At 36.8% G+C, this 27,806-nt stretch overlaps 1 protein-coding gene and 1 long non-coding RNA gene across 2 annotated transcripts; one reads left to right on the top strand and one right to left on the bottom strand.

Annotated features, from left to right (window-relative positions):
* Positions 1 to 4,498: 4,498 nt before the first annotated feature.
* Positions 4,499 to 5,421, top strand: LOC103833451. The gene is made up of 2 exons (XR_001955753.2): positions 4,499 to 5,128; positions 5,210 to 5,421. It is a non-coding gene; the product is annotated as an uncharacterized LOC103833451 (long non-coding RNA).
* Positions 5,422 to 11,345: 5,924 nt separating this feature from the next.
* LOC103833444 (auxin-responsive protein IAA14) lies at positions 11,346 to 13,701 on the bottom strand. The gene is made up of 5 exons (XM_009109529.3): positions 13,217 to 13,701; positions 12,782 to 13,014; positions 12,426 to 12,561; positions 11,713 to 11,774; positions 11,346 to 11,605 (listed from the first exon to the last, which is right to left on the bottom strand). Exons 1-5 carry the CDS (start codon positions 13,447 to 13,449, stop codon positions 11,568 to 11,570), a joined length of 702 nt encoding a protein of 233 aa, XP_009107777.1. The 5' UTR covers positions 13,450 to 13,701; the 3' UTR covers positions 11,346 to 11,567.
* Between the last annotated feature and the right edge of the window lie 14,105 nt (positions 13,702 to 27,806).

Genomic DNA, 27,806 nt, shown 5'->3' on the forward strand with positions numbered 1-27,806 from the left:
ACTTGGTACCAAATATCAGCTTTCTCCAAGGCTTTTACAACAGTTGAGTTTGGTGTAAATCTCGTTTTCTCAAACACTAAAGCATTTCTCCCTTTCCAGAGATTCCATAGGATCCAAGGGAAAGCTTTTAAGTTATCTCGGTCACTCCTCTGCTGTTTATATCCTGCTACCAAGTAATGGAGGTTAAGGAAGACAGAGAATTGAGAGAAACCCGCTGGAGGGGGTTGAATTCCTGCCAATCTCCAAGCTTCTACTGCAGTGGTACAAGAGAAAAGGACATGACAGATCGTCTCTGATGCTTGATCACACGAAGGGCAGGATGTATTACTGCATAGTCCTCTTGACTGGAGTCTTTCAGCTACAGCCAACGCTCCCGACAGTGCTCTCCACAAGAAGTGTCTGATCTTAGGAGATGTTTTGAGTTTCCAAATGCTTTTCCACAATTGCTTTTCGACGGGGGGAAGGGGGCGATGGGCTGGTGAGTTGGTCTCGTGAAGAACAGATAACATTCTGTAAGCGCTTTGAGTGGTGTAGGAACCATTTTTTGTGAATCCCCATACATCCAAGTCATGGCCATTTTGAGGAATCTTGATCTTTAGTATTTGCAGGGCATCTTCCTCAGTAAACGGACTGTTTACATTAATTATATTTGCAGGGCTAGCGATAACACGACGGTGAGAGAGGAGATTGTGACAGAGAATGATCTAGAGCATTTGCTGCAGCTGCTTGAAGTTGGGAATGCGACTAGGGAATGGCAATCCATGATGGACAAGACTACTCCCAATATGAGTTACCAGGCTTGGCGCCATGAGCCTCAGGTAATCTTGATTTTGACTCTTGCTTTGTCTCCATCTCTCCACCATCATCTTCGAATGTATCTAAATATATGTGATCTCCGTCTCTCTACAAAAACCCACACAATGTGAGACATCAAACATAAAAACCATGATTGGTGAAAAATAAAAGATATGAGGTAATCTGTTGTGTACATCTTTTACAAGTTCCACTTGTTCCTGGCAGTAAGGATTCAGAGTCTAGGGGTTTGTTATCTCGCATGCACAGAATACCTTTTGTTTTAAAGATATTTTCAATGGTTAATTCGGGAACATTGTCATGTCCCCGATCCTGGATAGGATCGTCCGGACGGACTGCGGTGCAAGGAAACACACCAGTCAGGTCACATGACCTAAGGACAAGCGTGTCATGGTCCTGAATGAGGGTTAAGGGCATCAGTCAGCTGAGACTTAACCAGGATACGATGGAAATAAGGGTAAAGGAGCTGGGTGAGTGTTTAGGCAGCTGGACGAGTGTTGGCTTGAGTTCAATCAGCTCGGTTCAGCTGGTATTCAGTTCACCATGATCTGTTCAGCTCACAGGAGCTGGTAGACTAGCTCACTCAGCTGGGAACAGCTGGAGGTCAGCTCAATCCGGTGAACGGTGCGTTCTGGTTCGGATCAGTGTGGGCGAGTCCGGGACGGTTACTGGGCGAGCCGATGGTCCGGGTGCAGGACGGTTCGACCAAATGGGTCTTAGTCTTGGGACAGGGAGTGGCCAAGCTTCCAGAGTGTGAGCTGAGGCTCAGTGATCGATTTGCCAAAGGAAGAAAAGGGGAGAAACCGCCAATGGGCGGTTATGGGGCGGTTATGGGACGGTTTTGGGAAGAAGGGATGGGATTTTGGTAACTGTTCGCCCAGGCGGTTGGGGACAGTTTAAATCGTCCTCTCTCTCTCATTTCTGAGAATTGTGGTCGATTTCTACATCCTGAAACACAAAGAATCCAGAGAAAAATACAGAGAGGTGGTCGGATTCCCAATCCAAGACCCATGGTGTTGTGAAGGCCATAAAGAGACAGTTTTGGGGCAGATCAAGGGGGAAGTTGAGAACGACCCTCTGAACAGTTTTGATCATTGTTGACAACACCCAAAGACTCATCTGGAGCCTGTGAACACACGCAAATGGTGAGGAAAGGAGGGAGTTGGCCGGAATCCATTCCCAAGGGCCAATGCAGCCTTAAAGGGAGATTGGTGTGGAAAGCAGTTTCATGGGGAACAAAGAGGGAAGTGATGCACGACCCTTGGATGGTGATTGATCATGGATGATCATGTCTAAGGCTTCCTATGTGTCTTGGGAACACACGCAATTGGTTAGGATAGGAGGGGGAAGGCTTGACTCCACTCTCAAAGGCATGAACAGCTTTGAAGATGGATGCATTATAGAAACTGGTTTCATGGAAGTTTCATGGAAGGAGTGATGGGCACGAACCATGGTTAGATCTTATCAATACTGGGAGTATGTGATAAGGGTTTGATGAAGGCGTGCTAGGAGGAGCATGGACGCCCCTGATGAGGTAACAGGTGGGGACTGCAGACCATTGGACATAGTCTGGTACACTATGGGTTGATCTGGTCCAGCAGTTACACCTTACTCTGTTTTATGATTATTAATCATATTATTCATTGTTCTTATGATTGAGATTGATGATTAGACATAGTAGCACTGAACCATGACTTGGCCGGTTCAGAAGAACCCTCCATGGCCTTGGTTTGGCAGCTAAGTCTGGATCTCCTACTTCCTGATGGATTTATGGCGATCTGACTTTGGAATCCTCTTAGTGGTGAATTATCATGAATTATCATGGTATTAGGGGATTTTTATCTGATTGATTTCGAGATGGTCAATGTGGCCGGTGGGGCTGTTCTAGGTCGAGATCCATAGGATCGAGATCGGTTCTTGGAATTCTGACTTGACCATTCTCTTAGTTAAGATTTATCATGAATTATCATGAATCCTAATGAGTTTTTAGGGATTGATTTAGAGATGGTCCCTTGGGCCGGTTTGGCTGGTCTTGGCCGAGATCTATGGGATGGAGGCCGGTTCTGGGAAATCTGATTGGACCATTCTCTTAGTTATGATTTATCATGAATTGTCATGAATGTTAATTGATTTTTGGAGCAGGGTTGCTTGCGGTCGAAATTGCACCTGAGGGCATATTGGGGTCAGATCCTTGTGTTAGGATATCTGATCATATGTTGTGTGCTGGAACATATTATCACTTATGATATTGATCATAAGGAATTGCTGGTTATCAACCTTGGTGTTGGTAAGGCAGGCCGTGTGTGGTCTGATTCATTGGCAAGGATGGACGACCTGATCCTTGGATGATGGATCAAGGTGTCTGATCTGATTGATCAAAGGATGCACCGGTGGTAAGAGCAACACTAATCAGGTGTAGTGGGACATGGTTCCATGACTGATTAGGAAGTATGAAGACACATCAGTTCTGAGTCATGTGGGGTGGTTGGTTGATTGACTCAGGATCTGATGGGCATTGTTAGTCTTTGTGAGGACTTGATCTGGTTAGTCCATGAGAGGACTTGGTATGATTAGTCCATGAGCGTGACTTGGTATCATAAGTTGATAAGGCAAAAGGATGTGGAACAGTGCATGAACCGGTAAGGGCCAGATGCATGTCCTTAGCTGATTGAAGACTTCCCAAAGGTTACTTATGTCTGTGGGGATGGTTGGCTGAATGACTAAGTACCCAAGGGAAGAGTTTATGCAGGTATGATCTGTCAATGTTGCATAGATCTAGATAGAATGGCTTAGGGGAACAGAACCTCTGATTGTATGACTTGGTCTAGGTTCAGATTCGACCTTGGAGCTAGCTGGCAGTTGTGTTTACTGACCAGTAGCTGAGGTGATCTGATCAGACAAGTGTTAGATTGGATTTAGTCCAATGGATGATATATGTTATTCCGCTGTGTATAAGTTGAAATGATCTAAGCTAGAGAATGACTAAGGTAGTCTTGAGCTAAGATCTGAGTTAGCCCTCGCCTATGGGCGATGTTTTTAAATAAAAGGCAAAAATTTTAGAGGTTCGGTCAGTGTATAGACCGAGCGACGTGAGGCATCGACCGCGGCCTGGTCGGCCGGGATCGGGTCTTACAAGTTGGTATCAGAGCATGCTTGATCCTGTTACGGGCAGTGCTCAAAGATGTTGAGTTCCAAACCGAAATTATTTCTGAAAACTGAGATGACTTGGAACCTTAGTTGTGGTGAGCCAAGTGAGAGTTGAGGTAAGTTTGGGTTTCATGCTTGTGAACGGGGAAGTTCCAAGATGAGCCGGCTTAGCCAAGATACACTCTCCCACGGCAAGACCCTGAAAACATAAAGGTTAGTTTATCTAGTTATTTGGGAATAATAGACGGATTGGATGATGGACGCAATGCAAGATCTTTGTATGGACGACCTGGACAAGGGAAGTAACATAGACCAGAGAGTGGCTTAGGTTGAAAGAAACGTGCAGCACTCTCTTGGAGGTAAATGTTATCCCTTGATGGCCGTTCAAAACAAGTGAGCATATGCAATGTTCATGTTAGTCTAAGGGAGACACTACATGGCTAGTACATGAGTGGGCTTGTGATCAGATGGATCAGCTTGGACTCAGTGTAAGTCAAGGTAGGATTCCTTAAGATTGAGTGAATGAAATGGATCAATTCCAAGAGGAATTGGAAACACGATGTTAAGTATCTTAGTATGATGAGGATTGAGGTATACTACAAACACTTTTGTGAATGGTATGGGACGTTCACAGATGTGTGATGCTTTGGAGAATGGTATGGGACATTTTCCAAATGTGTGATCAAACCGAAATCCTACTCATCTAAGTACTTAATGATCGGTGGTGTGGAAACACATTATTTGATACTGGAGCTACACATAGTGCTGTGAGTCCAGGAATGGTTGGAAAAGGTTTGTTCCAGTATGGAACATGGGATGGTCCTGAACGAGTGAGTGCGGCCGGAGGGCAAGTTATGAACTCACTCGGTCTGGTTAAGGACATCCCTGTGGTGATCTTGGATAGGCCGATGCCTATAGATCTGATTGTTGTCCCCCTCAAGCATCATGAAGTGATCTTGGGCATGGACTGGTTGGGAAAGTATCGGGCAACTCTACATTGTCACCGTGCGTGAGCGGTTTCGAAGTGGCGGTGAGCAGCGACTCGTCAGGTCCACAAGCTTTGCCACTCTCAAGAGTGCTTGAGGCACTTCAGGAGCTAGGGCTTGAAGTCATCAGCTCTCTCACTACAAGAGTTAATGAGAGGCTCATACACACTATTAGAGTCGAGGTATGGTTTAATGGTTACAGCATGCCATTTCAATTGCAATTAATCTAGGGTTTTCACTATATATAGCTATACTTATTACAGGTTAATAGTTTTGGATGCTTGGACTTTGCTTGGTTGCAGCAGAAGCTAGTTGAGGAGTTGATACCTTCGACGGGGTACTAATAATTAAGAAAGATAACACTCTTAGTCCGAAAGACTTATTTTTCGTATGATCTCTTTTCCAAGTGCTCTTTTTGCTCGTAGATTTGGTATTAAAGCTTGTTAATGGATACAAAAAGGCGTTTTCGTTGATACCACATGTTCGTTGCTCCAAATAGATTATTCTCTTGCTCATGAACTTAATATGAAATCTATATATATAGAAACAAGATTTTCACATGCTTTCAAGTGCATCAGTGGAACACAAATGTATGGTACATATATATACGTTGGATATGACGTATACCCTTTTCATACATTTTACAACAAAACTACGTTCTAACTATTTTCATGATAAATATGCTAATGCAGAAATATCTAATGCTTTCATGAAACTTCATCTTTGGAGCGGGTCTGGAAAGTCATTCTTGGAAGGAGGCGTAGCTTAGGTTTAAACAAAAGTAGGTACGTACTGTTATGTTTTCGAAAGGATTTTATGAGTAGGTCATAAAGTTCATCATCATTCACCGCCCACACCGTAAAGATTTTTGTTGCGTGTTTCCCTTACGTTTTGCTTATTACCTCCAACTTTTAGTTATCATGTGTCCCTTTTTTTGTCAGCCATGTTTCCCTTTCATTATAACTTTTTTGTATTATTCCATTGTCATGTTTTCATGCGTTTTTGTGTATGGATTAGGGCTGGGTAAATAAACCGAACCCGAAAATCCGAACCGAATCCGATCCGATAAAAATGAATCCGAACCGATCCGAACCCGACGTAAATACCGAATGGGTCTTGTTTTGTGGTATTTTGGGTTATGGGTATTATCCGAACCGAACCCGAATCTAAATGGATATCCGATAGAACCCGAAACATTCAAAACCTCGAAAAGATCTTGTACCAAACATGATCTCAATTCTTAATATGTATCCAAAATACATTAAGAAATATTGAACATCTAAAATACTTATCTATTACATGAAGGTTGGTGGTTCTATTACATGAAGGTTGATGGTTAAAGATGGCCGTTGAATCTTGAAGTATTTAGATTTAAATTTTGTTTTCGTTAAACAATATTTCTCATTTCATGAGAATTTGGTTTTCGTTTTATGCTTTTATTTATTTGGTTTTCTTTTTATCAGTAAATATGTTTACTTTTCGTTTGATTTTGAATGATCACGGTTGATGTTCCTTATTTTTGAATCGATTTTACTTAAGTTTTGGTTGCAACTTGAGAACGAGTTTGGACCCCGATTAAGTACCAAGGAATCAAGCCAACCTCTTGTAGTTGATGGTTTCAGCAGTCCAAGTAGAACGGATGCTTGGAAATGGTTGTGAGGCCTTTTTGGCTACCATTTACACCGATGAGGTTGTAGGGGCCTGTGACCCAGAGGGTATACCGTTGGTTCGGGAATTTCAGGATGTGTTTGGGGCACTACAGGGCATTCCCCCTGATAGGGCTGACCCATTTATCATTGAATTGGAACCTGGAACGGCCCCATTATCTAAAAGTCCATATAAAATGGCACCAGCTCAGATGGCAGAGCTGAAGAAGCAACTTGAGGAGTTGCTTGAGAAGGGGTTCATACACCCTAGTGTATCACCTTGGAGAGCACCAGTCCTATTTGTTAAGAAAAAAGGATGGTAGCTTTAGGTTGTGCATTGATTATAGGGGTTTGAATAGGGTGACTGGGAAGAACAAGTATCCTTTACCCAGGATTGATGAATTGCTGGAATCATAAACCTTATTGTCCAGGAAGGACTTAAGGGAACAGAAAAATCTGTTAGGACTCATGGTAGAGTGAGCAGCCTAAAGATTGGAACATGTTCACTAGGACTTGGCTGGTGCATCGAGTGGCTTGGAGATTGGTTGAATCTACTAAAACTTGAGTACTCAGTATGTTCCTAGGTACTGAATTTGATCTAGTCATGGAACTAAAGTGTTCTACATGGACTTGGTGTCTACTAGGAACGCAACCTGGAGAGATGGGTCAGTGACACAAGTCATGTCTTTGTATGGGTGCTTGATGGACCACTTGATAAGATTTTGGGTTAAAAATCTATCAAGTGGGGAAGACTTGTTGTGTATATGATGACCAAGACATGGTCAGTGAGAAAGAACAAGGTGGGAGATGCAACGAACTGGTTAGAAAGAACCAATCGAGCATGCTCCATGTTCTGGGTACAAAAAGGTCGGATGAAACCTTGGTCATGAGACAAGAGGTTAACACCACTGGATTCGAGGACGAATCCTTCGTAAGTGGGGGAGACTTGTCATGTCCCCGATCCTGGATAGGATCGTCCGGACGGACTGCGGTGCAAGGAAACACACCAGTCAGGTCACATGACCTAAGGACAAGCGTGTCATGGTCCTGAATGAGGGTTAAGGGCATCAGTCAGCTGAGACTTAACCAGGATACGATGGAAATAAGGGTAAAGGAGCTGGGTGAGTGTTTAGGCAGCTGGACGAGTGTTGGCTTGAGTTCAATCAGCTCGGTTCAGCTGGTATTCAGTTTACCATGATCTGTTCAGCTCACAGGAGCTGGTAGACTAGCTCACTCAGCTGGGAACAGCTGGAGGTCAGCTCAATCCGGTGAACGGTGCGTTCTGGTTCGGATCAGTGTGGGCGAGTCCGGGATGGTTACTGGGCGAGCCGATGGTCCGGGTGCAGGACGGTTCGACCAAATGGGTCTTAGTCTTGGGACAGGGAGTGGCCAAGCTTCCAGAGTGTGAGCTGAGGCTCAGTAATCGATTTGCCAAAGGAAGAAAAGGGGAGAAACCGCCAATGGGCGGTTATGGGGCGGTTATGGGACGGTTTTGGGAAGAAGGGATGGGATTTTGGTAACTGTTCGCCCAGGCGGTTGGGGACAGTTTAAATCGTCCTCTCTCTCTCATTTCTGAGAATTGTGGTCGATTTCTACATCCTGAAACACAAAGAATCCAGAGAAAAATACAGAGAGTTGGTCGGATTCCCAATCCAAGACCCATGGTGTTGTGAAGGCCATAAAGAGACAGTTTTGGGGCAGATCAAGGGGGAAGTTGAGAACGACCCTCTGAACGGTTTTGATCATTGTTGACAACACCCAAAGACTCATCTGGAACCTGTGAACACACGCAAATGGTGAGGAAAGGAGGGAGTTGGCCGGAATCCATTCCCAAGGGCCAATGCAGCCTTAAAGGGAGACTGGTGTGGAAAGCAGTTTCATGGGGAACAAAGAGGGAAGTGATGCACGACCCTTGGATGGTGATTGATCATGGATGATCATGTCTAAGGCTTCCTATGTGTCTTGGAAACACACGCAATTGGTTAGGAGAGGAGGGGGAAGGCTTGACTCCACTCTCAAAGGCATGAACAGCCTTGAAGATGGATGCAGTATAGAAACTGGTTTCATGGAAGTTTCATGGAAGGAGTGATGGGCACGAACCATGGTTAGATCTTATCAATACTGGGAGTATGTGATAAGGGTTTGATGAAGGCGTGCTAGGAGGAGCATGGACGCCCCTGATGAGGTAACAGGTGGGGACTGCAGACCATTGGACATAGTCTGGTACACTATGGGTTGATCTGGTCCAGCAGTTACACCTTACTCTGTTTTATGATTATTAATCATATTATTCATTGTTCTTATGATTGAGATTGATGATTAGACATAGTAGCACTGAACCATGACTTGGCCGGTTCAGAAGAACCCTCCATGGCCTTGGTTTGGCAGCTAAGTCTGGATCTCCTACTTCCTGATGGATTTATGGCGATCTGACTTTGGAATCCTCTTAGTGGTGAATTATCATGAATTATCATGGTATTAGGGAATTTTTATCTGATTGATTTCGAGATGGTCAATATGGCCGGTGGGGCTGTTCTAGGTCGAGATCCATAGGATCGAGATCGGTTCTTGGAATTCTGACTTGACCATTCTCTTAGTTAAGATTTATCATGAATTATCATGAATCCTAATGAGTTTTTAGGGATTGATTTAGAGATGGTCCCTTGGGCCGGTTTGGCTGGTCTTGGCCGAGATCTATGGGATGGAGGCCGGTTCTGGAAAATCTGATTGGACCATTCTCTTAGTTATGATTTATCATGAATTGTCATGAATGTTAATTGATTTTTGGAGCAGGGTTGCTTGCGGTCGAAATTGCACCTGAGGGCATATTGGGGTCAGATCCTTGTGTTAGGATATCTGATCATATGTTGTGTGCTGGAACATATTGTCACTTATGATATTGATCATAAGGAATTGCTGGTTATCAACCTTGGTGTTGGTAAGGCAGGCCGTGTGTGGTCTGATTCATTGGCAAGGATGGACGACCTGATCCTTGGATGATGGATCAAGGTGTCTGATCTGATTGATCAAAGGATGCACCGGTGGTAAGAGCAACACTAATCAGGTGCAGTGGGACATGGTTCCATGACTGATTAGGAAGTATGAAGACACATCAGTTCTGAGTCATGTGGGGTGGTTGGTTGATTGACTCAGGATCTGATGGGCATTGTTAGTCTTTGTGAGGACTTGATCTGGTTAGTCCATGAGAGGACTTGGTATGATTAGTCCATGAGCTGGACTTGGTATCATAAGTTGATAAGGCAAAAGGATGTGGAACAGTGCATGAACCGGTAAGGGCCAGATGCATGTCCTTAGCTGATTGAAGACTTCCCAAAGGTTACTTATGTCTGTGGGGATGGTTGGCTGAATGACTAAGTACCCAAGGAAAGAGTTTATGCAGGTATGATCTGTCAATGTTGCATAGATCTAGATAGAATGGCTTAGGGGAACAGAACCTCTGATTGTATGACTTGGTCTAGGTTCAGATTCGACCTTGGAGCTAGCCGGCAGTTGTGTTTACTGACCAGTAGCTGAGGTGATCTGATCAGACAAGTGTTAGATTGGATTTAGTCCAATGGATGATAGATGTTATTCCGCTGTGCATAAGTTGAAATGATCTAAGCTAGGGAATGACTAAGGTAGTCTTGAGCTAAGATCTGAGTTAGCCCTCGCCTATGGGCGATGTTTTTAAATAAAGGGCAAAATTTTTAGAGGTTCAGTCAGTGTATAGACCGAGCGACGTGAGGCATCGACCGCGGCCTGGTCGGCCGGGATCGGGTCTTACAAACATTGTCAGACATAATAACAAATTGTTTTATTGAATTGCGTTTCAATCATTGTGATGGAAGTATGAAGCAAGACGGTCAACTCAAGACATCAGATTTGGCCTGTAACAAATAAATCCGAGTAGCACCGCTATGATCATCTACTGTGGTTAACTATATTTTTAACCCAAACATCAGTGATCATTTGAGGAGATTCAGTCGCTATTCAATGCCCGAATAAATTACGCATTAACATCGATGTAATTCAAAGACAGCCTCCTCAAGTATAACTCCACCTGCAATGCACAAAATCTTAAAAGAAAATTTTCTCTTTTATGGATCGATCATTCAGTTGAAAACTTAAAAATGGTTATTCAATCATGTATTTTAGTAGAGTTTGAATATAAACACAATTTCATTGTTATTCGAATGATAATTCTAAATTATATATTAAAATTTAGTGTTATTCGAATGATTAAAATCTAGTTTCTAAAATCTAGTGTTATTCAATTTTCAAAAATTTTAAAACTCTTTGTATTTTAAATTGATTTTAAATGATCTCTTATAGAATTTCATGAATAAATGATTGAATTCAAAATCTAATATATATTGTAAAGATATTAGGATTCATCACCTTAGTAAGTGATTTTAATTCACTTATTGAATAACATCTCCTAGATATGAAATATGTAATAAATTGCAGGTTTAGGCGGAAAACAAAATTTTCCAGTTTCGGCAAAAACAAGATCTTCGGGTTTTGGCGAAAAACAAGATTTTCATATTTCAGCGGTTAAAATTCGATTTTACGATTTAGGTGAAAAAAACTCATTTTTAAGGTTTTGGTCAAAAAATTCATTTTTATTGTTTTGACAAAAATGTTCGTTCAGAAATTGTCTTAGATTATTTGGCCGACCATATCCACAAAGCCTTCCCACTTTTGTCCATGGACAATTTAGGTTTATGTCATTTTAGTCCACAATGTATATGGGTTTTGACTAAAACCGGTTTATTTGGATTTGGACATAGACGACCCATGGTCAGCCAATCCATTCGACAATCCTACTTTTGGTCGACACACAAATTTGTGACTTCTTTTTAAAAACAATTATAGTTCCTATATACGCTCACACAGAAAAGTTATAAACACATTAGATTATAACGATACAAAATAAAATTCAATATTCGTCATTCATATTGTACTCATTTTTTGTTCAAAATCTGTTCTTGCACTTCTGCATTGCCCTAGGAGCTGAAATCAAATTCAGCAAACAAAACAAGAACCACAGTTAGATTTTATGATATATAATCATAAGAGTACAGAGTCACTTAAAGAAATGAACAATGAAGAAAACGTACCAAGTCCAATTGCTTCGGATCCTTTCATAATGCGCAAACGTTTGCATGACTCGATAAACATCCTGAAATCGCAAGTTGGGTTGATTAAAACAGCATATCTGGATAACCCACTAAATTAGAGATCTATTGAAATTAAAGAAAAAATCTCACGCAACGAAACTGATGTGCTAGATACAAAATGAGCCAACAAACTGATATAAGTATATATAATATATTTTGAAAAATGTCATGTCCCATGCCAACCAGAGCGTGGTTGCGCGTCTAAATAACACATGGATTTCGATTATCCTTTGGTTGCTTCCGGCCGGCTTAGATAGGGGAGCAAGCGGTACGACCGCCTCAGGCCCAATCAGTTGTATTTCTATTTTTTAATAGATAAAGGTCTATTTTTTAAAAAAAAATACATGTATTTTTATATTAAAAATAAGAAAAGAAGTCCAAATTTATTTTTATATGAAAGTATTTTTTTTTCACAGATTTATTTTTAAAAACACTTCGGGTATTTTAAAAAAATATATCTATTAGATTATTTAAAGAAAAATAATAGTTTAGAAATTTTTTTTTGCCCCAGGATCCATGACACCATTGAGCCGGTCCTAGTTTATAATGGTTTTTCTCAAGTTAGAGATTAAATAGTTATATTATTGATGAACAATACTTATTTCAAAAAAAAGAGGCAGCTAATAAAAAGAAAGGAAATGGAGGAAACTCACGGCCAGGGGACATCACCAACGAGCATCCAGTCACCATCTTTGTCCTCGTAGCTTGGAACATAATCAGAACTGTTTACTAGATCCATCACTTTACTCTCATTCATAAAGTCTATCATCCCTTGTGCTCCATAACTCCCTTTTATGAATCAAAATTCCCATATTCGTCATATCAGTCAAACAAATATTTTCTAGCTTCAAATGTTTGTGTTTAGGTTTGCGTTTACATGTGAAAAAACTAAAAATTAAACGAGTTTATATTTCTAATCTTTGTGAGTTATTTTGGAAAGAAAATATAGCTGACCATAAACGCAAAAGCAAAGAAAGAAGCGAAAGCTTTGTGGGTAGTAGATGCGTACCCATGGTAAAAGAGCTAAACATTTTGGCCAAGGCATCAGAAAGTTCCTTATAGCTTTTGTACATCTTGAGGTCAACCTTACGAAGGTAAGGAGCTCCATCCATTGAAACCTTCACAAAGGCGACGGTTCCTCCTCCTCTGTCGCTCGATGCCTCCTCCACTTCGCTACACTTCTGATGAGTCATAACACTTTTTCGGTAGTTCCTCACCGGTGGCCAACCTACCACTTGTGCTCTACACAATTGATAACAATATACGTCCAATAATGTCACTATTTTTACAACCTTAAGTAATTTATAGATCCATAAATATTCTCATATATGTGTAGTTTTTTTTTTTTGGTAAAAACATATATATATAGTGTAGTTTCAAGAATATATATGCATGAATCCGGAAAATCAGTTTTATGATAGGAATAGTGTAAATGGAAACTAACTTAGCAGGAGGCTTAGAAGGGTCTTTGTGGAGAGTCTTCTCCTTGGGAGCTCCGGCAACGTTGAGATCCACGGATCCTTCTTTGGTAGAGTGAAGACCGAGTTTGAGTTCAACTATCTCAGAGAAGCCTCTCTTGTTCCTCAGGCATGACTTGGTTGGAGTCTCCACGGGATCTGGGCCTCCAGGGAGGCCAAGACAGAGCTCCGTTTCCTTTAGGTTAATCAACTGCTCCATAATCTTTTCTCTCTTTCCTTTTTCTTTGATTATTTATTCTTGACCAAAATAGTCTCCTCTTGGGGTGAAGTTTTTCTTTGTGTAAAATTCTTGGGTTGAAGTTTGATAAGTAGGGAAGAAGAAAAGGAGAACTAGAGAAGAGTCGATTATATAAGGAAAGAAAGAGGCTATAGGTTCAATAAATCCGGGATTTTCGATAACTAATTCCCTTGTTTTTTTTTTTAGTAATAGAGAGAAGGTTGATCTATTGTGTATTTGCATGTGCATGCGATCCCTACATTTCTTGATATGTGGGTTCGCAAGAGACGTGACCTTTTCCTAGACATTGGTAGTTTATAGTAAATCTAACTATTTTTTGTCCAACAAGCAAAAAAAGATACAAACCATATGTAATGTTTTTCTTTGGAGAAAGTGTTCAAACTATATGTAACGTTTACTTTCATCCGTTTTATTTCTCGATTTATCAAAAATTGATTGATATAGTTTCATCAAGTTATTAGTTATATTTATATACGTAAATATATCTTAAATATATTGAGATTGTGTAAGAAAAATATTAAGGTCTACAAAAAAAAATGTATATTTGTATCTCATGATAATTAATGTGTGTACTGATGGTTTGTTTTATTGCCTACCAATTTCAATTAGGGATGTTGCTTCCATTGGTCAACTGTGTTAACGAATCAAAATCACATGTATACAAGCAAGTGGAGTTTTTTTGGTGTAAAGCAAGTGGAGTTGGGCGGTAACATTTCATTAATCGTATTTAGTCAACATTATTTATATGATTAATAGTACTGATCTATGGAGCTCACATTAAATTATAATTCCTCAAATTTCGAAGTGAGCATTATGACCAAGCTTAATCATACTTAACGTACACAAACTATATTCAATGACAATGGACCATCTTCACTCAACATTTCCCCGAATTTCCGTTAAAATGTTGGGGAAATTTTCCGAAAACATGTTTGGCTAGGTTGTCGATTAATCATTATTAAAATGATTAATAAATTTAAATACTTTTTTTTCCGAAACCTTCCAATTATGTGGTTCAACCGTTCAAATATATAACCCATGTGAACGTATAGTTTGTCCAACGGAAATGGCGGATATTGACTATATTTATTTCATGCTCAATTACATTTTCTTAGTTTAAGCATATCATAATCAAATTTAAAATTGTGGGTTTTAGTTAATCACTGGATACCAAAAAAAAAAGAGAATAGATAAAGATATAGTGGGCCGTTCACAACTTAAAATAATGAAGAGCACATGGATTTTACTTGCGACCACAAGATCATCAAACCAGACTTACCAGTCATTGTTGCCAGGGGATGAATATTATTTCTTAGATACATTACAAGATTCCAGTGTGCCTAATCTTCTTATAACAATAATGGATCCTTTTCTTAACCATATCAATTATCAGCAAAAACCGATACTCAAATCTTATGAATATATTTGAAAGTATAATTAAGGATTAGTAAATCAAGATCATACCAATCCAATATTTTTGATATGTTTCTATTTTTGTAACTTTTTATTTTACATTATTATTGCAATATATTTATTTGTAAAAAAGATAATTTACTTTAATTAGTTCTTGATACGTCACATATTCTGAACTAAATATCATTTTAGTTTTATAGATATCCAAAAAAATATCATGTCATAGATAACATGTTTTTCCAAGGCCTCAAAGACACTACTTTCTTACGGAAAAAGGGTCAATTTCGACCTCAACAATTTTAGTTGTGCCAAACACGACCCGAACAAACGGTCAGTGCCAAATATAACGTTAATTCAATTATTTTTCAAAAAACTTACCTGAACTTCTTAAAACGTACATAAATCTACATTGACTCTAACAGAAGTTAGTCAACCATTAACAAGATAAAACGACGTCATTTTGATATAGGGGAAAATGTCAATTCCAACACCAATAATTTCAGTCGTACCAAATAACAATCCGAACAAATGGCCAGTGCCAATTACGACGTCAATTCAATTATAATTAAAAAAATACATGAACTTCTTAAAACATGCCTAAATATACATTGACTCTAACAGAAATTAGTCAACCGTTAATAAGATAAGACGACGTCGTTTTGATATATGTATATATATATATATTTAAAATATGTTCATTACGAGACTCAAACCCATGCTGTAATATCTTTTTAAAAGAACACACTAACAACTAAAATAAAGTAACTTATTGAAATATTATTACAAATTTATATAGACTAATATTCTTCTTCATCTTATCCAATTTAAAAATTTAGGTATTGTTTTTAAATATTTTAGTTATTGTTTAATATGTTTAATATTTTGAAAAAGATATCTTAGTGAAAGAAAGGTAAAAGGCCTCTATAACATTTTTGAACAAAAGATCACAAATATATTAATATTAACTTTGAAAAAAATTCCACTTAAGTTTAAAAATTAAAAATAATTTATATTTTTTTTATAAATAGCTTCAAAGTTTTAAGTATATTTAATATCATATAATTATAAATATTTATTATTACATTTTAGTAATATATAAGTTTGTTAAAGATATGATAAGTAAAAATAACATGTTATTGCATTTATATAAACCATAAAAAATTATCACCGAAGTTTTAAATTAGATAAGATGAAGAAAAATAGTAGTTTATATAATTTCAAATTTATAATAATATTTCAAAAAGTTACTTTAGTCTAGTTGTTAGTGTGCCCCTTCGAAAGGGTATTACAACACGGATTTGAGTCCCGAATGAACATATAATAAAAATATATATAAATCAAAATGATGCAGTTTTAACTTGATAACAGTTGACTAACTTCTTTTAGAGTCAATATATATTTAGGTACCTTTTAAGAAGTTAAGGTAGTTTTTTCTAATTATAGTTGAGTTGAGTTCGTAATTGACACTGAATATTTGTTCGGGTCGTATTTGGTACGACTGAAATGGTTGAGGTCGAAATGGACTCTTTTTCCGCATAACAAAACGACATCGTTTTATCTTATTAATGGTTGACTAACTTCTATTAGAATCAAAGTAGATTTATGCACGTTTTAAGAAGTTTGAGTAGTTTTCTTGAATAATAACTGAGTTGAGGTCGTATTTGATACTGACTATTTGTTACTATTTGTTTGGGTCGTATTTGGTACAAGTGTAATTGTTGGAGTGGAAATTGACCTTTTTCCCACTTTTTTACTATATAATTTATCAACCAAGTTAAAATCGTTAGATGGCAACTAAGAGTTTTTTTTTTTTTTTTTTTTGACGTCGATGGCAACTAAGAGTTTAGTAGAGTTCTAACGCATAAACATATTAATCGAGATCTAAACATTAACAAATTATCCAGTTATTTTTATTATTGTAAAGTTATATAATAAAACATAATTTCTAAATATACGAGACACTAAATATCAGCAATTCTAGCTGTTTATATGTTTAAACTTATGATAAACGCGAATAAAGAACAAAGTCAAAGTCCCAAAGTATAAAACCTAAGAGTAATTAAAACATATTTTACATTTTGAATAAGATGGTGGTTTTTTCAAATTGTTCAAAATAACGTAGTATTAAAATAATTTATAAAAAGTCAGACATAAATCACATTGTTTAACCGATTTGACCGATTAATCAAGAATTTTGATTCACATGCCCTTCCTCAAAAAAGAAGAAGGAATTTTAATTCACAGATTGATTCACATCCATGAACGTCTAAGCGACACCTAATCGCTAGCTAAATAGATCCGTTGAATGATAGGATCAACAATTAATATACTTATATATATATATATGTGTATATATATATATATACTACTAATAAATATTTATTGATAGATTATCCGATGTTTAATCATCAATACTATTAAAACAGAAGCAATTTTTATCTACTTACAAATAGTCTAGGTTGGACCATTATATTTAATTATATTTCATTTTATTTCTACTCATATCTAATTTAATTGTTAAATATACATAATACCTAAAATTAAGGAACTAACTAACTAATCTATTATTTTTAAACTAATAAATTTAATTTATATTAATTCGAAATTCAAATAACTAAGCAATTATATTTTAGTTATTAATGTAATAAATAATTATATATATATATATATATATCTATTCATTGTATATATACAACTATATATTAATCCAAATGCAAAAAAAAAACAAATTGTTCAAAACCCTCACCAAATACATAAAAATATAATTTTTATAGTTAGAGTATTAAAATATATATAAATATATATATTATAAAATAAATATTAACCGTAATTATATGATGAAACATGTTACTATTGATAGTTTAATGAATATATTTTTACGGGTTACTCAAACAGACATGTAATATATATATATATCAAATATAAACCAATTGAACAAATATACTAACATAAATATATCTTAAAACATTACATTAACATAAATCGAAGCAAGAGACAGAGAGTAAGAGTCAATATTTTAATTGTTTAAAAATAAAAGTATATATATTAATTATAAAAATTAAGAACTAAATATATTAAAAATATATATCAAAATTAAAATAATAAATATTTATATTTTTAATGCGAATAATGAAATTAAATTTTAAATTTAAAATAAGCCATAGACAAAACATCAAAAAGTATCGAATAATATGTGAATAACAAAAGTAAACTAACTAAACAAACAATTATATTTTTTTTGCAAACGTAAATCATTAATTTGTAATAGATGTATACACATTATTGATGCTCAAATATATTTTATTTTTAGTATACATCCACTCAAAATATTAATCCATTAACAAGATGGAATTTTAGTTGGACTAAAATTGTATTAAAATTGGAATATCAATTTCATAATATATTCACTATTCATCTGAACGTTCATGAATATATATTACAATACTCTAAATATAATAATAAATCAAACCAGATTACATATTGGGTCATCTATCAGTTCAACCGATAACCAGATCTCGGATTTTAGCGGTTGTTACGGGTTTTATAGAATTTTTAAATAACAGTTTTTTGTTTGAAAACTAAAATGGATTACATATGAACCACCGAATTTGGCAATTTAACTGCGGGCCGGGTCGGGTTTCAAAACATTGAATATAATGTTTCATTTGTAATATCTAAGTGTATATACAATTAAAATACAAATTTATATCAAATAAATTTGGAATGTTTCGAAAATAATCCCGCGCTTTGAAAGCGCGGGTCAAAATCTAGTTTTATATTAAAATTCCTGGATACGTGATTGGAATGCATGTGTTACGAGACCGGCGAGAAACAAGTCCGAAAAACTTAATATAAGGAAGCATAAGATAAAACTTAAGACATACCGATACATAAACTAAAGAGAATTGGTACCACAACTGGAGGGGAGATATAAATGCTTGTCTAAATAGTGAAGCACACCCACAAAACCCTATCTGTAACCTGTATCCACAAAAACTCTTACAACTGACCCAACAATAGTAAGGTGAGGATAGACAGACAAGTCACATCCGATCGGGCAAAAAAGAAACATACCAAACCCCAAGACTATGTTTTTGACTTATCAACATCCATCACTCCCCATTAAAGCAGTGTTTCTGTCACTCACCCTTCAGACTCTCATTTATTTCCCCCATTTTTTTTGTTCTCATTTAGATTTTCAAATATATATGTCTTCTAAGTTCTACCCAACATAATAAAGAAAAGATGAAGATAGGTTTTCTCCTCATGGAGCATCTTTCATACTCGTCATCTTCTTCGTTAGTCATCTTCCAAACCACAAATTTGTCTTGCATAAACACCTTTCAATACGTGTCCTCAAATTTATTTCCTCATCCTATCCTCTTGTTTTCTTCTAACTGATTATTAAATGCATTCGATCTATTCTATTCATACATATATGGATTAGGTTTTAGTATCTAATCTATTTCAAGTTCTAAAAAAAGAGGTATAAATATGAGGAAATTAATTTTGTGGATGCTATTAATGTTTTTTTGTCTGCGGATGCTATTAATGTTTTGAAAGAGGAAGAGTGGATATTATATGACTACGTGGATCTATTTTCCATTATGCATTATATAGATTATGTCAACGCAAACTCGTTTTGTATTTAATAAAATACAATCTTCTTGGTTTTGAGCCACGAAATATAAGTTTTCTTAATAAAAACTTTAAAAGTTTCAGACCTTTGATTTCTGATTTTATCTGAAACTAGCCATTAATAATCCTCTTAAATACAGTTAAACTAGCCATTAATAATCCTCTCAAATAGGTTTTCTTATTAGATTTTCTATTTTATGTTTAATTAATATCTTGCTTTTGATATTTCTAATTAATGAGTTAAGAGCACACTGATGAAATTAGAAAAATCATTAAATATAATAATTAAAAATGTAAAATGACATTTATATTGAAACCAATTTAAGAACTAAATAACTACTTAATATGAAACGGATGGAGTAATTACAAAAGGATTCACAAATATCACTAGATGAAAGATCAAAAGTTCACTAACCCAAATATAACGTTGAATTATGAAAATACATGTTAACTAATAGTTTTTTAAGTGTGTTGAATTCTTAAAGAATGTCCAGGAGTAAAATTCAGGAGTTTTTTGCAAAGCATTTATAAGTTTTATAAATCAAAATCAAAGTATCAAATAACAAAAAGTGATTGGTAGGGTGGTGATTCATATATAAAACTATCATATAAAATTAGTATATGATATATAATATGTTTATTTCTAATATATATATATATATATATTTATAATACATACATTAATTTATATTATTATTTAAAATAATTAATCATATTTACTTATATTTTAAATGTGAAATGTTATTCCTTTTTAAATTAAGTATTTATTTATTTTATTATTATTGGATACAAATATAGTTTTTTGATGTTACTAAATACAATAAATAAAGTATATTAGCTTATTTTTATTTTATTTTGCATATTATAAGTGTAAATGCTTTACCAAAAATTTCATATGAAAGCATTGGACAAACAATATTTGGAGAGTATTTGAATTTTCTAAATAATATTATAATTTTTTTTTTAATAATTGTTGATTGGATAATAAAAAACATAATGCTTATGATAATGTTCTATCAATCAAGATCTAAGTCCAACTGATGGAGCATAGTTTGTAGTTGAGGGCAAAATCATGCAATAAAGCGAGCTACAAATTAAGTTTTGAAGTCATGAACATCCACTCGTATTAGCATCTGATTAATCTCATGAGCATATTTCAACTAAACATGAAACTTAGCTAAAGTTACACAATTTTGGGAAAAGGACGGTCAAAATTAAATGGAATGAAAGTTTACACATATGATCTTTTTAGCTTGTCTAATGAGCTGATCTTTTCTTTTCCATGATGAGAGCGGAAAATTTTCAGCTGGTTCCACCACGAAGGGCATGTCCTCAGAATCAAGTTGTAACAAGGGAACTTACTTGTTTCCTGGTACATCCGTGAATTTCATGAATTCATCCATAGTGTCAAGGAGTTCTATACGCTGGGATTCACCATGGAATTCTGGTATATGAGTATATCGAGTCTGATACCCGATGTCCAGTGTGAATTGTTGTTGTTTCTATTTCGGCGATCACGAACCTATCGTGGTTGTTGATTGTTTGCATCGCTTCCGAACGGTCATTAACATTGATGTCGTCATCGTGTGGTTCGAAAATAGGGTTATGGAATTGGTTTGGCTTTGTTGATGTGTTGTGTTTTCTGCAGCATTGACAACGAACATGGATTTAATGCTCTGCTGAATTGCATCAGCCAGTGTCCAGTGTAGAAGATTATGGAAGGATTCCTAGATATCTTCCAAAATTGTAGAAAGTGTGTCTAGTCACCCACATGTTGTCTTACTGGTCTCCATGCCATTGAAATACAAGATCAATACCACCTATCTAGTCTTAGTAAAGTCTTTGATACCAACCAACAGAGTGAAAGTATGGATAGCATATAAATAATGTTAAATTCTGAAGATGCCTTCTAACTAGGGGTGGGCATATCGGTTTAGTTTTGGTTTGATTTGGTTAACTTTGGTTTCATAAAACTCAACCCAATCAAAACCGAAGTAGCTTTGGTTTGGGTTTAGTTTGGTTCAGTTTAGTTTAGATTTGGTTTGGTTAACTTTATGGTTTGGTTTGGTTCAATGTAGTTCGGTTTGGTTATAAAATATGTTGGTATTAGTCTGATTAAAAAATAATCAACTTATAAAAAGTGGGGGTGGAATATAAACTTTGTTAGCTAAAAAATCCAATACTAAAACAATGTATTTAAAAACTAAAAGTACGAACATTAAATTTATCTCTCGTATAAAATATGGTCTAACTAAAAAGAGCTCTTCACTAAAATCTAAAACAAAAAAAAAAATCTAAAAACCCAATTTGACTATAAAAAATTCCAGGCGTCTCTCTCATGCCACTGAGAATAATGTGCCACAAAACTTTATATGCTTATAGGTTTTAGGCTTTGCTTTAATACATTCTTTAGGTATTACGTATTAGGATTTATACAAAACATTTTTTGTATAAATAAATCATAAAATAAAATTTAATTTTTATATACATATGTCAAATCAAAATAATAATTGAAAGTTGATTTATATTAAAAATTGATTTAAAATATGCATATATTCCAATAACCATAATCAAAAAAATGTTTTTAATATATATAAGATAAATACAATAAAAAGCTCAATTTCATATACCAACTTAAATTATAGTGTTTATATTTCACATTAAAGTTTTAAAATATAATATATGTGATTATTTATATGATTGTATATATAAAATACTATTAATTATATGATTACTTATATGATGGTACGTAAGAAATATGATTAATTATACGATGACATATATACGATATATAATAGTGACTAGGGGTGGACATTCGAGTTCAGTTCGGGTCTGTTTGGGTTTCGGGTTTCTGGAGTCAAAGATTTCAACCCCAGTTAGATATTTCTAAATTTTGGTTTGAACTCTATTTGGATTTTTACGGGTTCAGTTCAGGTTCGAATAACTTATTTAAATTATTTTTAAATTTTAAAATTCATTATAGACTTTAAATTTCTTAAAATCGATAAAAAATAATATGTTACATATAAATTTGAATAACATGTGTCATAATACCTAAACTTAATATATAAATTTGTTTGGTTTAAATATTTGGATTGAGAATCAATAATTTTTTTTTGGTATTTTTGGTGTTTTAATTTGAGTTTTTTTTTTTTTTTTTTTTTTTGTCATCAACTTTACAGACTCATATAGACTCTGTGAACCAAACTGGGAGATCTTGATCCATGTGAACTACAAAAGACGTTTCCTTCCTAGCGCTACGGGCTAAGCTATCCGCCTTCTTGTTATGCGTTCTTGGTACATAGATAATCTCTGCGTGGGAAAAACTCTCTTTCAAGCTGTTTATATCCTCCAAATAACTTGCAAATGCTGGCCATTCCTCTGGTGTTGAAACCATCTTCACCAATTGAGAACAATCCGTTGCAAACGTAACCTGAAATTGTCGTAAGTTTTTCATACATTCCATTGCCCATAACAAGGCTTCCATTTCTGCATGAAGGGGAGAAAGTGACGCCCGAACATTCCTTGCACCCATCAAACCCGCAAATCCCTCTAGAGTACTATACCATCCTTGGCCAGAAAAAATATCATTTTCTTTCCAGGAACCATCCGTAAAACACCATCTTCCTGGGATTGACGGAAGAATCATTGCCCCTACCGGTTGGATCCTCTTGTTATCATTCAAAATTTGAGCCTCAGCCCAAAGTTTTGATTCCGCTTCAGCCAGTTTAAGGGTATCCAACGGATCCACATCCATATTACTAAAAACTTTATTATTTCTTCCCTTCCATATATACCATAGTATCCATGCAAACTGATGATCCTCCATCTGTGGAACAACTCTGTGACAACCCGCCCCGTGGGAACTACCCGCCCCTTGGGCCCCAGGCTCACAGCGCTGCAGCGCACCGACCCCAACCCCTCTATTATGAGTTCTCTCTAACTCCATAATTAGGTTGTTGGTGAGCCTCGAACCCAGGACCTCACCCTTTAACAGCATTCCCACAGGACAAGCTGTCACCAATTGATCTGCAGGTCAATTGGTGACAGCTTGTCCTGTGGGAATGCTGTTAAAGGGTGAGGTCCTGGGTTCGAGGCTCACCAACAACCTAATTATGGAGTTAGAGAGAACTCATAATAGAGGGGTTGGGGTCGGTGCGCTGCAGCGCTGTGAGCCTGGGGCCCAAGGGGCGGGTAGTTCCCACGGGGCGGGTTGTCACAAAAAAAGTCGACTTTTTTTGTGACAACCCATCCTCTCACTAGGAACCTAGGTTCACAGCGCTGCAGCGCACCGACCCCAACCCCTCCATTATGAGTCCTCTCTGACTCCATAATTAGGTTGTTGGTGAGACTCGAACCCAGGTCCTCACCCTTTAACAACACTCCTCCAGGATGAGTTGTCACCAATTGATCTGCAGGTCCTCTCCAAAAAAGATGATCCATGTTCACAAAGAGAGAACTTGTTGGAAACAATGTTGGACATGTTGGAATCTTTGAAAGAGCCCATGTCTGAAGTGCAGGAGGGCATTCAAAAAACACATGGTTGATCGATTCCTCCTCCGCACCACATCTTGCACAAACAATGTCGCCGGGTATCCCTCGCTTATGCAGATTTTTCTTGACTGCTATACAACCTGTCACCAATTGCCATAGAAAATGTTTAATCTTTGGTGGACACCGTATTTTCCAGCAATATGCTTTCAAAATATTCACTGTGGGTCCAAACACTACTGGTGGTTTTGCCTTATCTGGATATATCCTTTCAATCTGATATCCAGATTTAACCGTGTATTTTCCATTATTTGTGAAATGCCATCCATCCTTGTCTGCTATCAGAGTTCTACTCAATGGTATACTCTCTATTAATTTCACATCCTGTGGATCCACCAAAGCCTGAATCGCCTGCGAATTCCATCGTCGCAAATGAGGATCAATAAGCGACTCCACTGTAAGGTCTGGGTAAAGATTGTGTTGATTTTTATTGGCTGGTCTCGGGCGAGTGGTTGGGAGCCAAGGATCATTCCATACTGATATAGAAGATCCTGTTCCCACCCTTTTGATTAGTCCTTTGCTTACCAGAGATCTAGCAGAAACAATACTCCGCCAACCATATGACGGAGAGTATGAACGAATCGGTTCCAGGGGTGAAGCATTCCTGTAGTACCGACCTTTAAAAACTCGAGAAAATAAAGTATTTGGCTTTTCTATCAGCCGCCATAATTGTTTACCAAGCATCGCAGTGTTAAAGTCAGTGATATCTTTAAAACCTAAACCTCCATCTTCCTTACTTACACATACTTTGTCCCATGATTTCCAATGCATCCCTCTTGTACTACCGCATGGGCTCCACCAAAACTGTGCTACCGCACTCGTCAATTTTTTTGCAGTAGCCTTGGGTAAACGATAACACGACATCACATGATTTGGCAAAGCCGTAATCACGGATTTGATAATCACCTCTTTTCCTCCTTTCGTAAAGAACTTAAAAGTCCAACCATTGACCCTATTATTTAACCGTTCTTGAACAAAGACAAAAACTTGTATCTTAGAACCCCCAAGACTCTCCGGTAATCCTAAATATGTTCCCATTCCTCCCAGATTTTGTATGCCCAAAATATCTCTTAGCTCCTGTCTGACAGATTCTTCAATTTTGTGTCCAAATTGAATTGAAGACTTATCAAAGTTTATTAGTTGACCCGAAGCTTTCTCATATTCCTTTAAGATCTTTAGAATAGTATGACACTCTTCCTTTTTAGCTTTACAAAAGAAGAGACTATCATCCGCAAAAAGCAGATGAGATATTGAAGGGCATGCCCTGGCCACCTTTATTCCTGTTAATTGTTTCTCCCTCTCCGCCTTCTTAATATTTGATATCAATGCCTCGGTACACAGAATAAATAAATAGGGAGATAACGGATCTCCTTGACGTAAGCCCCTCTGTGGTATAATAAGTCCTCTAGGTTGGCCATTTAAAAGAACCCGATATTGAACTGATGATATACATTCCAACATTAGTTTAATCCAATGAGCATGGAACCCCATTTTTTGTAATAATGCCTTAATAAAGTCCCATTCAACCCGATCATAAGCCTTACTCATATCCGTTTTGACTGCCATATACTTTCCTTTACACGCCTCATTAGTCCGTAATCCATGAAACATTTCCTGTGCTATAAGGATATTATCAGAGATCAGTCTCCCTGCCACAAATGCCGATTGCGTTTCTGAAACTAGGGAAGGTAGCAATACCTTCAACCGTTGACACAAAACTTTCGAAATAATCTTGTACCCTACATTACATAAACTGATAGGTCGCAACTCCGTCATCCTTGTAGGTCTCTCTGTCTTTGGAATCATGCAAATATTAGTAATATTTAACTTTGTATCCATTTCTCCAGACACCAAAAAATCATTCACCATCTCCACCAAATCTACTTTAATAATATGCCATGAATGTTGAAAGAACAGAGCTGTCATACCATCCGGTCCTGGAGCCTTCTCTGGATGCATCATAAACAGAGCCTCTCTGACCTCATCCTCTGTCGCTATCCTCAATAATCGTTGATTCATCTGTGGAGTTATGCCCGGTGTTACCTCTGAGAGAAAATCATCAAACTCCGATGGAGAAGTTGTAGTAAATAATTCTTCAAAATAATCAACCGCAACTTTCTCTACTCCAGTATTCGCTGTAATCCAATTTCCCTCAACATCATATAGCCCTACGATCCTATTACGGACCCTTCGTTGCTTAGTTAAAGCGTGATAGAATTTTGTATTGAGGTCTCTAGATGAATACCACATATTTCTACTTTTCTGATGCCAGTACTCCTCTTCGTCCTTGTATGCCTCTTGCAACTTCCTAGACACCTCCATAATATCCTCCTGAGATCTAGTATCATCTGTTTGTACCTCTTCAAGAGCTTTCTGTAAGTCTGATATTTTTTCCTTCCCATAAGGTGGATTATTTTTCCTCCATTTGGCTATTTCATGGCGGCAATTACTAATTTTTGCCACTATACCAGTTCCTGTTCTTTCACTATTATCGGACCATCCCATTGTAATTGATTCCAGAAGGCCTTTTTGTCCAACCCATCTCTTATCAAATCTAAACTGTCCTTTTCTCCTGAGAACTTTATCTTCTAAGTAAGCCACCACTGGGCGGTGATCCGATGCCACCAACCCTAAATATTCTGTATACGAACAGGGGAATAGCGTGTGCCACTCCTCATTCGCTAATGCACGATCTAAACGACATCTGACCATTACTGCCCCTTTGCCTTTGCCTCTTCTTCCTTGCCATGACAACTTATTTCCTTTGGCAGGAAACTCCAGTAAACCACAATTCCTTATCATATTGTTAAAAGGAACAAATGAGTTCGCACTTCTCAAAGCTCCACCTTCTTTTTCATGATTTCCTGTGATCTCATTTAAATCACCAATAATAAACCAAGGTTCGGATCGCGAAATTCCATATCTAGTTAAACGTTCCCACACTTGTTCTCGTAGGTCTTGAACTGGATCTCCATACACAAACGTCATATATACCGTTTTTCCAAGAGCCACTGCTTCCACATCTATCATTCGATTACTTGAATATAAAACATTAACCTGATACTCGTTATTGTAATAAAGCGCTAGTCCACCACTTCGTCCCACTGGATCCACTGTGACCAGATTATCAAATCCGAAATGAGATTGAAATTTCTGGACAAACTCAAACTCTTGCTTTGTCTCCGTTAAAAATAAAAAATCTGGCTTATGTTTATGCCATATCTCCGTTAAATAACTTATAGTCCACTTACTTCCCATTCCTCGGCAATTCCAACTTAGTGCTCTCATTTAAAAAATATATAGAAAGACTCCTTTGAGCTGACAAAATTGGATGTAATGATACCCTGAACTCTCCAACCCCCATAGTAAAAAGGCTCTCCGCCACGTTAACGCCGTCAAGCTTATTAACTTTACTATCTCACCATCCCATAATAATTTTCCTTGAAACCTCCAAAGAAAACACTTGTGTGTCCCGTGATGAAATAAAATATTAGAATGGTCTCTAGCCAACAACAAATTCCTAATTTCCAACCATCTGTTGTGATTCGTTATTCTTCCAAATACCATATAAGATCCCATTAAAGCACCTCGAGCATCCTCCGTAAAGCCTTTAATACGTAACAAAAAAATCTGTCTAAAGTTATAATTTAAATAAATTATAAACCTCCTGCTCCATATCATGAGCAAGAAAATATTACACCAATTCATAAAACCCA

This window comes from Brassica rapa, chromosome A08 (assembly GCF_000309985.2).
Source record: "Brassica rapa cultivar Chiifu-401-42 chromosome A08, CAAS_Brap_v3.01, whole genome shotgun sequence".
In the NCBI taxonomy this organism is placed as follows: Eukaryota; Viridiplantae; Streptophyta; class Magnoliopsida; order Brassicales; family Brassicaceae; genus Brassica; species Brassica rapa.

Coding starts and splice junctions, on each gene's coding strand:
- LOC103833444 (XM_009109529.3), bottom strand. CDS start 13,449: ATGGAGCAGTTGATTAACCTAAAGGAAACGGAGCTCTGTCTTGGCCTC. Junction 13,015..13,216: donor CCTTCTAAGCCTCCTGCTAA/GTTAGTTTCCAT, acceptor TCAATTGTGTAG/AGCACAAGTGGTAGGTTGGC. Junction 11,606..11,712: donor ATCCGAAGCAATTGGACTTG/GTACGTTTTCTT, acceptor ATTTGATTTCAG/CTCCTAGGGCAATGCAGAAG.